At 39.2% G+C, this 16,529-nt stretch overlaps 1 protein-coding gene across 5 annotated transcripts in view; it reads left to right on the top strand.

Annotated features, from left to right (window-relative positions):
- VPS13B (vacuolar protein sorting 13 homolog B) overlaps nt 1-16,529 on the top strand; it is a 391,865-nt gene that overhangs the window by 93,969 nt on the left and 281,367 nt on the right. For all 5 annotated transcript variants that reach the window (XM_081951024.1, XM_081951027.1, XM_081951026.1 and 2 more), the window contains exons 12-17: nt 1,317-1,404; nt 4,394-4,585; nt 6,133-6,302; nt 6,528-6,722; nt 7,045-7,169; nt 10,716-10,897. In XM_081951024.1, coding sequence (XP_081807150.1) covers nt 1,317-1,404; nt 4,394-4,585; nt 6,133-6,302; nt 6,528-6,722; nt 7,045-7,169; nt 10,716-10,897 — 952 coding nt within the window. The remainder of the gene's footprint in view (nt 1-1,316; nt 1,405-4,393; nt 4,586-6,132; nt 6,303-6,527; nt 6,723-7,044; nt 7,170-10,715; nt 10,898-16,529) is intronic.

Consider the following 16,529-nt stretch of genomic DNA (forward strand, 5'->3'; position numbering starts at 1 on the left):
GGATTCTTTAAAGCAATACAGTCTGAATTGAAGTGTCCAGGATTTTGTTTTTTTCCGAAGAATTTTTGAGATTGCCTAATTAGAGTACAGTGCAATGCATGACAACTAAAGTTGGGATAGAGAAGTGGAAGAAACTTGATAACATTTTTGAGTCAGCATCTTTAGAGGTTAATTGCAATACAGTGGTACCTCGACACTTGTCCGGGATTCTTTCTGTGAGGTGCAATGAGTACTAAAAACAAACAAATATCTACCACATGACCCTTTAGGAGTAGCGAGTCACAAGGCAGCTGATGCCATCAAGTCCTACCTTGCATGTCAAGTATTAGGAAAAAGTACGAGTACAGGGATGAAACTTTTGTATGAAAAAGCGTCGAGTATCAAATTCTATAAAGTTTGAAGCAATTTATACCAAGGTACCACTGTATTATACATATAATTTCATTATTCATCCCCCCCCCCATGTTTCAATTATTTTCAGTAAGGTGTGAAAATAGAAACTTACGTTGAATTGCATTTTTCATTTTTTTTCATACAGTGTAGAACTCTTTGGAGCTTTTCTCAATCCATTTTGTTTTTATCTTTACTTATTGTTTACTACTCACTTCAAACCATTTATAAACATCTTAAAAAGTAACCATAGATGTATGATTCTTGGAAGGCTCTTTGCTTCCTTCCTTCCTTTTTTCCTGAGAAGTCTTAGTTTATATGGTGAACTTTCTGTCAATTCTCAGTCTGATCTGACTGATAAACTTACTTTGCTAAAGCTTAAAGTATTCCTTTATTAGTAGTATATAGCTTTTCCTTAGCTAATATCACCTTCAAGTCTAATGACATGATTAGAATGTTATTTAAGGTTCATTGCTTCCTCTAGACAATGAACAAACAATTCCTACTGAGTTCAAATAAACCTAATTGATTCAGACTACATACATTTCCTAAATGTTTTGTAAATTGCAAATGTTAGATTTTTAGTCACCTGGTTTACTAGGAAGTGAGAGGTCAGATTGAGATAATTCACTCAATTTAAGATACTAATTAACTAGCTTCTGTTGGTAAAACTGAACAAAAGATCCAGGAGGCTTATAGATGCCCTTTTGTGTAGCCTGGTATGGAAGTTGCATTAGCTGTTTGAAGGATGAATTCTTTGACTAACCTCTGTCCTTTGTGTTGATAAGCTTTACCATGTATTCATGCACAAACCCAAACAAGAATATATCTTTAGTACTTCTATATGGCTCTGATACCATTGGGTTATAATCTCAAGATTCTTTCTTAAGAGAACATTAGTTGTATGTACTTTGCTTTGTTGGTAGGAGATGTACACAGAGATAACAGGAATGCAGAGGTTTGGGGCTTTCTACATGGATTATCTGTACACAATGGAGAGCACCAGTGGCAAAGGTACTTAATTTCTTTGTTTGCTTTCTCTTTGAATAACAGAAACAAAAGCTTATTCAGAGGCACCTGACAGTCCTTGACCGACTGTCCTTAGGTTTACCTTTTTAAAGCCTAACTTAAATCTGGCCTAATTTCTTTAATGCCTGTTTGTCTATCACCCACCCTTGTTTTTTGTTCAGAGATTTCAGAATAAAATAATGTGCATAAAAATATAGTGATATCTTAATTTAGACTGAGGAAACCTGGGTTCAGATCTCCACTTTGAGGAATGCTGAGTTACAAGAATAGCTTCCAGAGGCAAAGGGGAAGTGAAAAACCAATTATTATTTACTTAAAAGATGTAATTCAGCATGGGTAAAAGCTTCTAAAAAGAAGAATCCATCAAACATTGAGGCAATTTGTTTCAGGAAACTATGCATTAGGAAGTGCTTTCTGATGCACTTTCCAGTTTAATCAAATCTGATTTTCTTGGTAGTTTTGAGCCCTTTGGAAGAAAATTTTTTTTTCAGTGGTTCTTATTCCCGGGTTAGTTGCGTCAGATTGTGTTGAATGAATGAGGCCACTCCTTATTGCCCATTGGCATTGATGAAATCACCATCAATCAGTTATAAAAGGCAGTTTTACTAGGAACAGCTTACTACCTACAACAATACCTTTAACACAATCAAACAATTTCTACCTATCCCAGGTCTTTTAGAACTCAATAAAGAGATAAAAATGGGAAACTCAGTCAAAACATCTCCCTGACTGTATAATCAACACATTAATAAACAACTCTGTTTATTCTCCACAGAGCAACAATTTTAATATTAATAGTTACAAGCATTATCTAAATATTTAATTCATTGTGATATATAATAAAAAACTGACTGGTAACAGTAATGTATCAATGTCATATAAATAATAGTTCTTAACCTTATGACATCCTTTTATAAATTGTGGCTTTAGTCTTTGTAGCTTTGGTCTGGTGATGTCACATTCTTCTGATCTTGTTATAAATAAATATATGTTTCATCAGTAACTAAAAGGCTGCATGTCTGTAGTTTTTTCTTGTTGTTTTGGGGTATTTTTTTTGAACAACTGACTTACTATTAGCCCTTCTTTCAAGATTGATTTTATTTTATTTATTTCTTGGATTTCTAAACCTTCTCCTAGTGGTGATGGCTACCTTTAAACCTGCAAACCCCATCTGCCCTCACCACTTTCACCTTCCCCACTGTAAGAAATGTGGACCTGGCCTTGGAAACAGAAAAGGATGGGGTGACTGTTAAGGGGGCATTTTCACCAAAAAAATTACTCAATCCTAAGAGAAAAAACAACTTACCAACACTGGCAGGGCAAGCTACTTGATATAAACAGGGAGCAAACCCCACACTCACTTGCACTGATGATGTTGCCTAGTTGGATAATGGAAGGTCTGCAAGCAAAAAGTCAAGCTCAGAGAGCATCAAGGACCCTGAAAACTCAAAATAACTCCATCTTGATTTTATTTGATCTAGGATGGGATTGACAGAAACCTAGTCCGGCTTCCAAATTTAGCTATTTTGCCCTATAACAATAAAAACCGTAAGAATAAGTAATAAAGGAATCCCTGTTTGTCTGGTTCTGGGCCTGCACTAACTTGAAGGTCTGATACCAACCCCCTATTCCTTTTTCATCTTATCAATCAGGATGCCATTTCCAGAAGCTCATCCATCCATCATCATTACTGTCAGGGTCATTGGGGTTACAGACTCCTTTCCTTGCGCCCTGGGAGTAATCTCCTGGGTGGAGAAGGATTTAAGTTTAATAATTTTTCTAAAATGAAGTTTCCAAAGGTATTAAAAGAATCATGCCTTGGTGTGGGATATTTCATTTGTTTGAAAGTTCAACATTGTTTGCATTTCAATTAGACATTGTTCGCATTGTTCACCCTTACAGTGTGGAATACAACATTAATATTTTCTGCTACACTGGTGAGTTTTAATGCTAGTTGTGGCTTCATGCCTCATTGCTTTTTGATTAGAGGCTGGTGTGACTTTAAGAAAGTTAGAAGCTTTTGCTTCATTATCATTTGTCTCTCATTTAGTGCATTATCTGAACTTGAAAATGTCTTATTGGATGAAATAAACCAGTTTTAGATCTATTTATGTCTACATTAAACTAATTAGTTTTTTACATCTCTGTCAGCAACATAATTCCTTTTCACACTTTAGATTTAATTTGCGTCATTCCTGGTGTTTTCAGAGAAAAGAACAGAAGTCATAGCTGTAGTGGGATTGAAATAAAGCAAATAGAATTGAATTGGATCTCTGGAGAATGTAGTTTCACTGTGGACGCAGTACATGTATTGTGAATTTTGGCTGTATTCTTTGGGGGCCCCTTTTTTTGAGGGGAGGATGGAAATGAATTGCTTCCTAGAATCAGATATCTCCTTTATATTACCATTTATCCACCCCTTTCTCATAACTGTTACCAGAGTTATATTGGTATAAGGAAATTGGGATTCCCTGTGAATTATAGATGCAGTAAAATTTATTCTTTGAGATAAACATACCTAATTAAATCTGTCTAAAATACTACTTCTTTAGCTGAATTTAATTTTGAACTGGCCAGTTTCCTTGGGCTAACAGTGGGAGAAGCAAACTTAAACGCCCTGTAAATTTGATTTACATGCTGTTCTTTTCTTGTTTTCTGATAAAGTTTGAAAGAAGCTACGGAGGCACACAGTATTTTGTAAAACGATATAGAGAAATGTTTAATTACCTCATCGTGCCATTATTGTTTATATAAATTGACTATTTCCAAACTTCAAAATTTTGGGACAGCAGCTTCCTTATCTTTGCATAACTGGATCTTTAAAGAGAAAAGAAGTGCTTTGGTATGTTATATGCCATGTGTCCATACATTGGTGCAAATGCTAACCTATGATATTTGTTGTCTAATAAAATACCTTCACTTACATTTTCTTATTATATATTAACGCTCTAAAACCGACCAACATATATTTCAGGGTCTGGAAATCAGCCAGATGTGACTTCTGTGAAGATTGAAGACTTGAGTGGTGTTCAGGAGATGTCTACAAAAAGTCTTATTTTAGGACCTCTCAGTCTTCGACTTGATAGCAGTGCAGTGCACAGAATTATTAAAATGATTGTTTGTGCTCTGGAACATGAATACGAACCTTATAGCAAGTCTAAATTAGGTATGTTTTGTGAATTTTGAACTTTTAAAAACAAGGTAGCTGAGTTTTCACTGAAAAAATATTAAGGATAAACATGCATGTGGAAAACTAACTTCTGTGAGATTTCAGCTGAGTGTTTCCTACTGTTGTCCTACAGTTAGTCCATTTTATTATCTGCTGAAGGAATTGATTTGCTGAGCCTTTTGAGAATTGAAAAGTATTGTGATATATTGTAATACACTATATATTACTTTAAAGTATACTTTAAAATGGTAATTTTTTTAAAGATCCCGCATAATAGGAAACATGTCCACTCAGGCATATCTTCAAAATTATTGTTTAAGTAAAAGCATGTCACTTTACAAAGAATAAAATTGATTTAGTAAGGAGAGAAGAAAAACAAGGGAAGAATATGCTCACAGTATTGCTGAAATCATAATGATGGTATGTTTAAGCTATAAGTCTTTCAAGCAGATATATGAACATTTTTCTGTTCATGGCATGCATTATTTATTGATTTATTTAACAATACAGGTACATGAATCCCTATAGAGTAGTTCAGCGTATGATACAATTATAAACAAAATAATAAATATGATTGTCCAAACAGAGCTACTGTGATAACCAGTCTGAGCTTGAGAACAGGGTCAAATGCATCATCAGTATTTTGGATGGAGCCCCTCTGCCCCCCAAGAGACCTAAGCCTACCCCTCCTTGAACTCCATTGAATATTATCTCTTACCAATTTACCTTGACTGTTAGTAGATCAGATTCTTGTACAGGCTGCATAACTCCCAATACTTTTGAACTCTATCCTGGCTCTTGTGACTGAGGGCTACAAGTTGATAGCTTGCTGAAATGGTACTATTTTAATTGCTTTTCTGGATCTGGTGGTGGTACTGGTGGTAATGGTGGTGGTGGTTACCCTCAAATACTTTCCCCAGATGTTTGTCATCCAACAGGCAGATTCTATTTTGGCAATGTATTCCCTGATATATCCCAGCATTCTGCCATTAACAGCTTTAAAGGTGAGGGACAGCACTTTCAATTGGGCCAGGAAGCATACTGATAACCAGTGCCAAGATTCAAAGCAGGGGTTATTCATTCTGTACTAGCTGTATAACCTTATCTGCATTCTACTTGGTGTGTTTTTTACTAGTTGTAAAAGTAGCCCCACATAGTGTGTGTTCTAGCAGTCTAAATACATGATTATTAGATTGTGTACCTGTTGCCTGTTGTTATCCTGGTTAATTGGAGCACCATCTCTTTCATCTGCTATTTTACAAGGATTCAAGAGTCCAAAGCAAGCTAAATCATGATCTGACTTGTTACGTCTAAATTAAGACAAATTGATAAAATGAAATATTGGTGATACTATAGATCAGGGGTGTCAAACTTGTGTTGTCACATCATCACGCAACATATTGTGACTTCCCCCTTCTCTAAAATGGGGGTGGGCAGGGCCAGTGCATGACGCATCTGGTCCATGGGCCACAAATTTGACAACCCCTGCTATAGACATTTATTTTGGTCATTATGTTAAATTTAACCAAGTCTTATTATTATAGATTTTATAGAAGGAGCCAAAGTTTTGCCAAACACAGAAGAAGCTGCTGCCTTAGAGGAATATATTCCAACTCGGATCACAACCTTTACCATTTTGAAATGCACTGTCACTATTCCTAAGGCTGAATTCAACCTGCTTGCCCATTTATTGCCTGTCATCATGGGTCAAAAGGTGCTACAAATTTACGAACTATTTATAACTAATATCTGTGCTTTAGGGTAGATATTATTTTCATGTACTCTTAACATAATTTGTGTGCATTTGTACACATGCTAAATTTATAATAAAGTAGATGAGCTTGAGTTATATATAAACTATCTTTGGAATTACATAGTTTAAAACTTCCAAGTTTTAAATATAACTTTATCCATGTATTTTGCGTCCTATATCCTGAAGAGTTCAAGCAGCTTCTTAACTACAACAAATCTTCAGTTGCTACGGCCTCTGCCTTGTCTTCGAATATTAGTAGATAAAATGATCCTGGAACATTCAGTACCAATGTATGCCGATCAACTTGTGCAATATGTCAGCAGCCTCAATCAACCATCTGATAATTTACTTCACTATTGCTATACGCACTGCTATCTTAAGGTTTGTTTTATTCTTTTTTTCTGTTCAGTAAATAATGTAGGACATCCCACTGGTATCTTCTTAGTAATGCAACAGGGACATATAACTGTTTTATGATATTATGGGCCATTGGTTCCAAGATATAGTAAATTTTATGATATTATGGGCTATTGGTTCCAAGATATAGTAAATCATGCTGTCTTCCTTGCATGATTTTTCTACTTAGACTTTCTAAAATATGTAGAAAAGCAAGAATCTCATGGCATTGAAATGAAAAAAAATGTGAATGAAAAAACCCCCAATGTTTATATTTTGTTATTGACTATGTTATTTCTTTTTAAAGATATTTGGTTTTCAGGCGGGATTGACATCATTGGATATTAATGGATCTTATAGTTTACCAATTCCAATAGTTCCTTCATTCAGCACAGCTGTATATGGCAAAATGCTTAAGCTACCTAAATACTGGTAAGCATTTCAGAATGTGTGTATATGTATAAATGCAATCTGTCAATCAGGATTCATAATTTTGTGATCATGGACATTTATTAAATAAATTCCTTACATCAATCTGTATTTTTCAGCCTCCGGCTATGATTTGGCTAGATTAAATTTTCAACATTTTTTTTTCCATTTTAATAACAACATTAATTTAAACTACGGCAAAAAAATTAGAGGATACAAGTAGTCCTTGCTTAACAACCTGTCACGAAACAGGTGCTTTATGGTCCCTAAAGCTCCCCTGGCCATCCTAAATGTTTGCATTCTTCTGATCCTTGGTGTCAAAGGACTGCATGTTACACAGGTCAGCTTTTACAACTTGTTGTGGTACACCATGCTCATGTGACCATGATTCATTGTGTATTTTGTTTTATTTCTGCTTTTTTTTTGCCAGTTAGTGGCAAAAGACGTCCATTTAAATGAATGGGTTTCCTTAGCAATTGCAGCATTCCCTTAATGAATGCAGCATCCGCATTTGCTTAATGACCTCTGTAAAAAAGGCTGGAAAATTACTTCCATTCACATGGTTGAATTAACTTCAGGCCATGGCTTACAAGGTTGTTGAGGACTAGCTGTGGTAATGGAGTGGGAATAAATGAATATTACAACCAGATTGCTAAATGTAGTCTACAATGAATAGAACTCCAGATGAAATACATCAAATGGTATTTGAACTGATTTATCCAAATCAGCCTGCAGACTGAGAGCTTCATTAAAGTCATTTAGTGAATGGTAACTAGTCCTGAAGAATAACCTGGTAATGTGATTAAACTTGCATGTGCACTTTGTTTTTTTTAAATTATACCACCTGCTTTATCTGGGTTTTGAGATTTTACACATCAGTGTTGCTTAAAGTATACACATTGGATGATACACATGTTCTACATATCCAACAGACCATCATTTTTTAAAAACAAAGCTATTTTATGAAGATTATAGAATTCCCCTTGTATGTTTTTTTGAATAATGATTGAAAATCTCAATTTTATTTCTTGGATAAACCTGCAATGTAGCTTTCTTTGTTTTTATTTAAAAATATTTTGAAACATTATGTAGCAGTATATATTATTACTGTAACAGTTGCACTAGAATATTTCATTGCCTGGATGAAATAACACCTTTAAAAATATTTGTCACTATTAAACAACCTATTTGGAATTAGTAGCCAAAAAGGTTATTACTAGGCATGCTACTTTTGGTTGGTTGGTTGTGATGCTACATGACTAGAGCAGAGGATTCTGGGTAATACATGGACATCTGTATTAAATTGTGTGGTAAAATTCTAAAGTTACTGCCGCTTGAAACCATTTTAACAAAATATGTAACTTGTTTACTTATTTCTTGGCCTTATATCTTATATTTTCTAATTAGAGCATTACAACTAACATTTTAATACTTAGAAAGTGTTAACTTTAAATTGTAATGCTTAGGAAGGGCATTAGAAGTGTTATTATTTTACTTTATTGTTTTAATCATGACTTTGTGGAAAGTCAATAAACTCCAACATATTGATTTTGCCTGGTGGCTGCGAGTTCAGTGCAGTTGTATGCAAATGATACCAGGTTTCTGGTGTTGCATCAGAAGTATCCATTAAGCCTGTTTAACCCTTCAGATGACAAAAATAGATGTGGTACTCATGTGTGGTCTGTGAGATAGTAGTGACTCTGAGGCATGCTTTAAATCTGGCTCGCTTGTTGGGAGAAAGTAGAGAAAGACCATGATGCCTATTCTTTCCCTGATGCAGTACCTTTAGTTTGGGTTTATACATATATATCCTTCTGAGGAAATAAATATGTTTTAAGAACAAAACGAATGTACCTAGAACAAGCCATACTTGTACAACTTTAAAACAAAGTTAAGATAGGTCTGCAGTAAACTCTAATTTGTTTCAAATCAAAATGGAAAATAGAGGAACTGTAGTATGAATGTTGGAATTGATGTACAACAGGGGTGTCAAACTCAAGGCTCGCGGGCAAGATCCGGCTCATGGGGTGCTCAGATCTGGCCCACGAGGCCACTCTGGAAACAGCAAAGGACTGGCCCATGGTGCCTCTGCCAACAACAACAGAGCCGTGTGCGACCCCCTGCACCCTGTTTTATTCTTCTTGCATGCTCAAATGCAAAAGGGGGTTTCCCTTTTGCTTTGGAGCATGCAAGAAGGGACAGGAAAGGAGAAAGGCAAAGAAGGGAAGATGCGAAGAGAGCAAGAAGGAAAAATAAGCAAACAGAAGAAGAAAAAAGAAAGGAGAATGAAGAGGGAAGGAAAAAGAAGAATGGAAGGGAAGGAAGGAAGGAAAGGAGGGGGAGGGTGGTTGTCAGGGAAAGCCTACCTTACTACTTGGCCACCACAGGTGCCTCTGACACAAATCCTGTGTCACACCCACCATGGCCACGCCCACCCTCCAAGATCAAACACAACCCTAATGTGGCCCTCAATGAAATAGAGTTTTACACCCCTGATCTACAACATTCTTCAGGGCTTGTTATGACTGTATTTGAAGGAATGGCCTTTCTTATATACTCATAGCTATTACCAAGACCATCTTCAGGAGCTCTGGTTTGGGTGATCTCTCATTCACCCCCTTATCAGTGAGCAAGCTTGTTCATTGGTTTTATTTCTAAAACATTTATTTTTTATTTGAATTATAATTTTTTGCTACAGATATTTTGTGTCTTAAAGTTCATAATTTATATTTGTCAACGGGAGTTGAAGAATTATTGTATTTCCATGTAACAACATAAAGTATACAGTTAACATTTATGTGCATGTGCTTACACATAGTTTTATATGCATTCTTTTGGGAATTAATTTGTGCTAGTTTAAATATGATAATGAACAGAAGTTCCAAAAATTTTGGGAAGTGACCATATTCAGATCGATTTGGATTATTTGGATCTCGTGTCTTTTAATCATTTGCTTAAATTAAGTAGTTGCAATAATTGACAATGCTATGAATATATGACAAGTATTTCTCTTTTTAAGATTAACATGTTGAAGTGCATGACAGCCAATTTGATTATATCTAGCCTTTTCTTTAGATGTTTTAAATAGACCCCCTGCCTGATTCCCCCAGCTATTTTTTAATCACAAGTTTCTAATAACAGGTCCACTAGTCTTATGTTGGGAAAAATGAACTTATTTTACTATGCAGGATATGAGTAATAAAAATAATTTTACGAAATTCTTGGCAGATTCCAGTCTTACATTATGGGATATTCTATAATCCTGTGCAGCCAGCTGTTCACTGCTATGTTCTTTAAATCATGAAGGGTTGTTGATTTTAAAGGAATGGCAAAAAATGCTGTATTCGATGTATAAGACGCACCCAGATTTTCAGCCTCTTTTTTGAGGAAAAAAGGTGCATCTTATACTCTGCTAAATACGGTATGTATATGTACACCTGTATGTATATATATGTATGTACGTACCTATGTATGTATGTGTATATGTTCCAATAATAATACTATGTATATAGTATATATATATTTCTCCCATCCTTTTTTACTTCCTAGGTCTAAGCGATCTAATACTGCAGTGAACGAATTTATATTTGAACTTCCAAATTTGACAATTCAGGCTACAAGAGCTCAGAACTTTCTAATGCAAACTATTTGGCAGAGTTGGGCCTATATTGGAAATTCCAATTCATCATTAGTGAATGAAAGTTTAATGAACGAAGTCTTCCAAATATCAGGTAATGACAACATTTGTATGCATCGTGTGTCATTCATTCATTCATTCATTCATTCATTCATTCATTCATTCATTCATTTATTCATTCATTCATATATTTAAAGTTGAAATAGTTTTTTTAAAAAATTCTGATGTGATCTAAGTAAGTTTGTACATGTAAAAACTGTACAATAAAAAGTATTGTATATATTTGAAAAAACCGAATGCACTCATTTACCTAAATAAATAACGTATTATTTAAACAAATTAACTGAAGAATCCTCCAGGCAAGCCATTGTATTTTGATTGGCATTAATAAATGTGCTTGTGTCATAATTTACAAAATTGACATTTAGGTTCTTGAAAATAAATCTTAACTAATAGTTTAGTTTATTTCATAGTCATTGCACACCGTATAACAAAATTAAATGCCATCTTCAGTATACACTATAACTATAAAAATTAAAACACAAACACACATCCTTCACATGTTATATAATTGAAATTGAAAACCCTACATTGCATTAATATTACACTATACCATAGAATCCAATATAGTTACTGCCTTGGGATAGAATCAGTTTAAAACTTGCTTTACATATTGGTCAGCAAAAAAACCCCTATGGTTTTCCAACAAGACATTATCATAGCCAACTACAGCTTGCTTTTATAGTTGTTCAACTGTACAATAAAAAGTATTGTATATATTTGAAAAAACCGAATGCACTCATTTACCTAAATAAATAACGTATTATTTAAAATGGGATAGTATTGTCTCTTACTAACTTGAATTCTTGAACTGTATACTTCAGAAAAAAGGAGGGTGTGATAAACAAAGATCTTTAAACGCTTAAAGATCTTTGTTTATCATACCCTCCTTTTTTCTGAAGTATACAGTTCAAGAATTCAAGTTAGTAAGAGACAATACTATCCCAGTCTGTAATTGAAGAATTACAGTAATAATGTTCATTTAATTAATTTATTCCATTTAGACGCCATCTGTTTCTAAACTGATGGAAGGCTGTGTTTATCTCCTTTTTGAGAGTTTTCCTAATGTAATTCTTTGTAGTAAGTTTGAAGTTTGGATTCTGATGCGTTGCCAGGAAAATATTAATGCCATTGCATATAGTTTTATTTTATGTAGAAACTGAACCTTGAGAGTGCATTTTTCCTGCTGCATTTAAGTAATTTGTAATTTTGTTGACAGTCCAATTCTATTAATCTCTGTGTGGGGGTTTTAAACAAAATTGCTTGCAGACCTCTAATTTATCTGCTTAAAATGATCAAATAGGCATTTGGAACCCTCATGTAAATGATGTATTAAAGTGAAAAAGACCGTTGTCTTACCTGAACGGTCGTTCTCTGGGCGCTGCGGGACAGTCCAAGCATGGGTTAACACAGTCTAACTGCCCTAGGACTGAGTGAGATTTTTATTGTTGACCACGCCTCCCTTTGCCTCTGCAATTCAGTTTTAAAAACGAAGACTTGGAACGTAGACCTGTTGCCTGTAGCTCCTCAATGTCAGTCTTCAGCACCAACCCTGGGTGGGGTTGGACTGTCCCGCAGCGCCCAGAGAACGACCGTTCAGGTAAGACAACGGTCTTTCTCCTGTGCGCTGCTTGGACAGTCCAAGCATGGGACATACCCAAGCTATTGTGTCCCAGGGCGGGTAGATTCCAACGAGTCTGAAGCCTCAACCACCTTCTGTAAGACTCTTCGTCCAAAGGAGGCTTCAGCCGAGGCAAAGGTGTCTATTTTATAGTTTTTTATGAATGCTGTGGGAGAAGCCCACGTGGCCGCTCTGCAGATATCAAGGATGGAAGCCTGGGTCGCCCATGCCGCCGAAGTCGCTGCGCTCCTTGTTGAGTGCGCTGTCACGTTGCGAGGGGATGCCTTGCCTTGGTCTTCATAGGCAAGTTTGATGCAGGCCCTCAACCAGCGTCCAATCGTGTGTGAAGACACCTTACGACCGAGCGACCCAGGCAGGAAGGAAATAAAAAAGGATTCGGAATGGCGAAATTCCTTGGTCCTTTTAATGTAAATGCGCACTGCCCTCCGCACGTCCAATTTATGCCAAAGTTTTTCTGTCGGATGAACTGCTTTAGGGCAGAAATTGGGAAGGATCACCTCTTGTGATCTGTGAAAGTGCGTATTCATCTTTGGAATGAAAGTGGGATCAATCCTTAGAATGACCCTGTCTGTATGAACAATACAAAGGTCCTCCCTTACTGACAACGCAGCCAGTTCAGATATTCTGCGTGCGGACGTGATGGCTATGAGAAAAACCGTCTTGAGTGACAAATGACGGAGACTAGTCTTACGTAACGGTTCAAATGGAGCCCCGGTAAGTGCTTTTAATACTAGGGGCAAACTCCAGGAAGGGTAACGATGAACCACCTGAGGGCAGATGTTCACCGCACCTTTCAGAAAACTTTTCACTTGAGGATGTTGGCTCAAGGGCCAACGTGAATGACATGACAGGATGGTGGACAGAGCTGCCACCTGCCTTCTGAGCGTGTTAGGCGCTAAGCCCTTGTCCAACCCTTCCTGCAGAAAATCGAGAAGGTTAGGAATTGAAGCTGAAGCGTCCTGAACACCATTCTTGCCGCACCAGGCCGAAAATGCGTTCCACGTAGCCTCATATATTCTGTTGGTGGAAGGTCGCCTGGATGCCTGGATAGTTTGGATGACCTTGTCAGAGAAGTCTTGTTTCCTCAGGAGATCCCCCTCAAGTGCCAGACGGCTAGTTGTAGCCACTGGGGGTCCGGATGACTGATGTGTCCCTGGCTGAGGGAGATTTGCTCCTGAGGTATTCTCCATGGGTTGCGAATGGAGAGACTGACAAGGTCGGCGTACCAGGGTCTCCTGGGCCAGTGAGGCGCCACAAGCAGGAGTTCTGCCTTTTCCGTCAACAGCTTTGACACTACGTGTGGAATGAGAGGCAACGGCGGAAAGGCATACAGAAGGCCCGGGGGCCAACGGCTCCTCAGGGCGTCCGTTCCCTCTGCTAGAGGAGTGTAATAGCGGGAGAAGAATCGGGGTAGGTGTGTGTTGTTGTGTGTGGCAAAGAGGTCTACTTGCGGTTCGCCGAATTTCTCCACGATCTGATTGAAGATGTCCGGATGCAGTCGCCATTCGGAGTGATCGATCGTCTGCCGACTCAGCCAATCCGCTTCCCGATTGCTCGTTCCCGCTATGTGGTCCGATCTGATGGACGACAGATGCCTCTCCGCCCATCTGCCCAGTGCCTCTGCCTCTCGCATGAGGCTTCTGGAGTGAGTGCCGCCTTGCTTATTGATGTGAGCCTTTGTAGCAACATTGTCTGTTAGTAACAGTACATGATGGCCCACAATGTGAGGAGCAAACTGACGGAGTGCAAGGCGGGCCGCTCTCAGTTCTAGCCAGTTTATGCTGTGGCCCGCCTCCCTCAGTGTCCATGTTCCCTGAGCAAGTTGGCCCTGACAATGTGCTCCCCAGCCCAACAGGCTTGCATCGGTTGTCACTACTAGCCTTTCGGGTTCCTTGAAAGGAGACCCTTTTTGCACTGTTGCTGTTCTCCACCAGGCAATGGAGCGGATCACCTTGGGTGGCAGGATTACTTTTCGTAGTGAGTTGCTGGTTTTGGCCCTCTGCATTGGCAGGAGGAACCACTGCAATTCCCTGGCATGAAGTCTGGCCCAGGGAACCACTTGTATGCACGAAATCATGATTCCCAGAAGCTGGGATAGATGCAAGATCGGCACTGACCTTTTCCTTTTGCACAGCAAGAGTTTGTTTTGGAGGTTCTTCATCCTGTCTGGCGACAGAAATACCTGGCACGTCTTGGAGTCTATGACGGCGCCGAGATGTTGGATGCGGGTCGTCGGCACCAGATGGCTTTTCTCCCTGTTCACCGAGAAGCCGTGTTTCTCCAGCGTCTGGATGGTTGTCTGAAGGTCTCTCCGCGCCTGAGCAGGACTGGACGAGTGGATAATGATGTCGTCTAGGTAGCATTCTAGACGAATCGGTCTGTTCCTGAGGTGGGCTGCCAGTACTGCCAGTATCTTTGTGAAGGTCCTGGGGGCAGACGAGAGGCCGAAGGGCAGGGCCCTGTACTGATAATGCCTCCCGTCGTAGTGGAACCTCAGGAACCTTCTGTGTGCCAAATGAATTGGGACATGCGGGTAAGCCTCCCTCAAATCTATTGACGTGAGTAGATCTCCCTGCCTTGTGCATTCTAAGATGGATTGGAGGGACTGCATCTTGAACCTTCTGTATGCTAAGTGTTGATTTAGACACTTTAGATCCAAGATGGCCCTCCATCCCCCCGAGTTCTTTGGAACCAGGAAGAGGATGGAGTAGAATCCCCGCCTCTCCTGATCCCTTGGAACTGGTTCTATGGCTTTTATTGTGAGCAGATGGTCGATTTCCATCTGCATGAGAATCCTTTTCTGGGGATTTTTGGGGATTGGGCAACGGATGAACTTCCGTTGTGGGAATGATAGGAACTCTAGTACTAGGCCCTTCCTGATTGTGCTCAGGACCCAGGAGTCTGATGTGATCTCCTCCCACCTGTCGGCGTACCTCTGGAGCCGACCCCCTATGGGAGGTGTCCCTTGGTGGTCATTTCCCTCTACGAAACTGGCGGGAGTTGGAGCCGCCACGAAAGGGCTTCCGAAAGGACTGCGACTGGTGTTGCCTGCCCCTGGTGCTGTAGGAGTTCCTATCCTGACCCCTATCCCCCGTCTGAGAGAAGTTTCTCTGGTAGGTGCCTGAAGTGGAAGGTTGGTTATTCTCCTGAGATCTAAAGGTCTGTTTCCTGAAGGAACCAGGTCCCTTGCGGTCATGTTTCTTAAGGGTGGCTGGTAGTATTTTCCGTTTGTCTTTGGTCTCAATGGTAAACTTATCCAGAGCCTCCCCAAAGAGTTGTCCCCCTTTGAAGGGGGCGGAAGCGAGCTTCCACTTCGCCTTCATGTCCGCCTGCCAGTGGCAAAGCCACAGGAGGCACCTGGAGGTAACATTGGACGCCAAGGCCCTGGACGCAAATTTTGCTGCGTTCAAGGAGGCATCCGCAGAATACTCTACTGCCGTGATGATTTTATTGATGTCGTGTTTCCAGCGAGATCCCCCAGAAGGGGGTCTGGATCTCAGCTGGCGGAGCCAGAGAAGAGAGGATCTGATAAAAAAGGAAGCAGAGGTGGATGCTCTGATGGCCCAGGCAGCCGCCTGGTGAGTCTTATGACATGCCTTTTCAGAGTGCTTGTCTTCTGCTTTGAGGCCCTCTAGCAAGTCAGCTGGAAGATTTTGGGATGAGGTCAGGGATATGACCGGGGCATCTACCTCAGGTAACTTTAAGACCTCTTCCATCTTAGACTCTACAGCGTAAAGTGATTTGTCACCTCCGCTGGGATTAGTGAGGGTGCCTGGTTGAATCCACTGCCTCTGAACCACGTCTAGAAATAGATCTGGCACAGGGATTTCATCTACAGTGGGAGCTGGCTCGTTAAATAGTCCCTCTTTATGGTCCTTAGAGGATGAAGAGGAAGTGGTGGTACTCTTTGGAGCAGTCCCCAATTCAGTTGCAGCCTTTGCTTTATGCAGGATGGATTTGAACAAGGAGGGTTTGAACAACCCTGTGAAAGCTGGCTTATCAGGGGGAAGATCCTCATCTGCGG

This window comes from Natrix helvetica (genome assembly GCF_964273705.1).
Source record: "Natrix helvetica genome assembly, chromosome: 4".
Lineage (NCBI taxonomy): Eukaryota > Metazoa > Chordata > Lepidosauria > Squamata > Natricidae > Natrix > Natrix helvetica.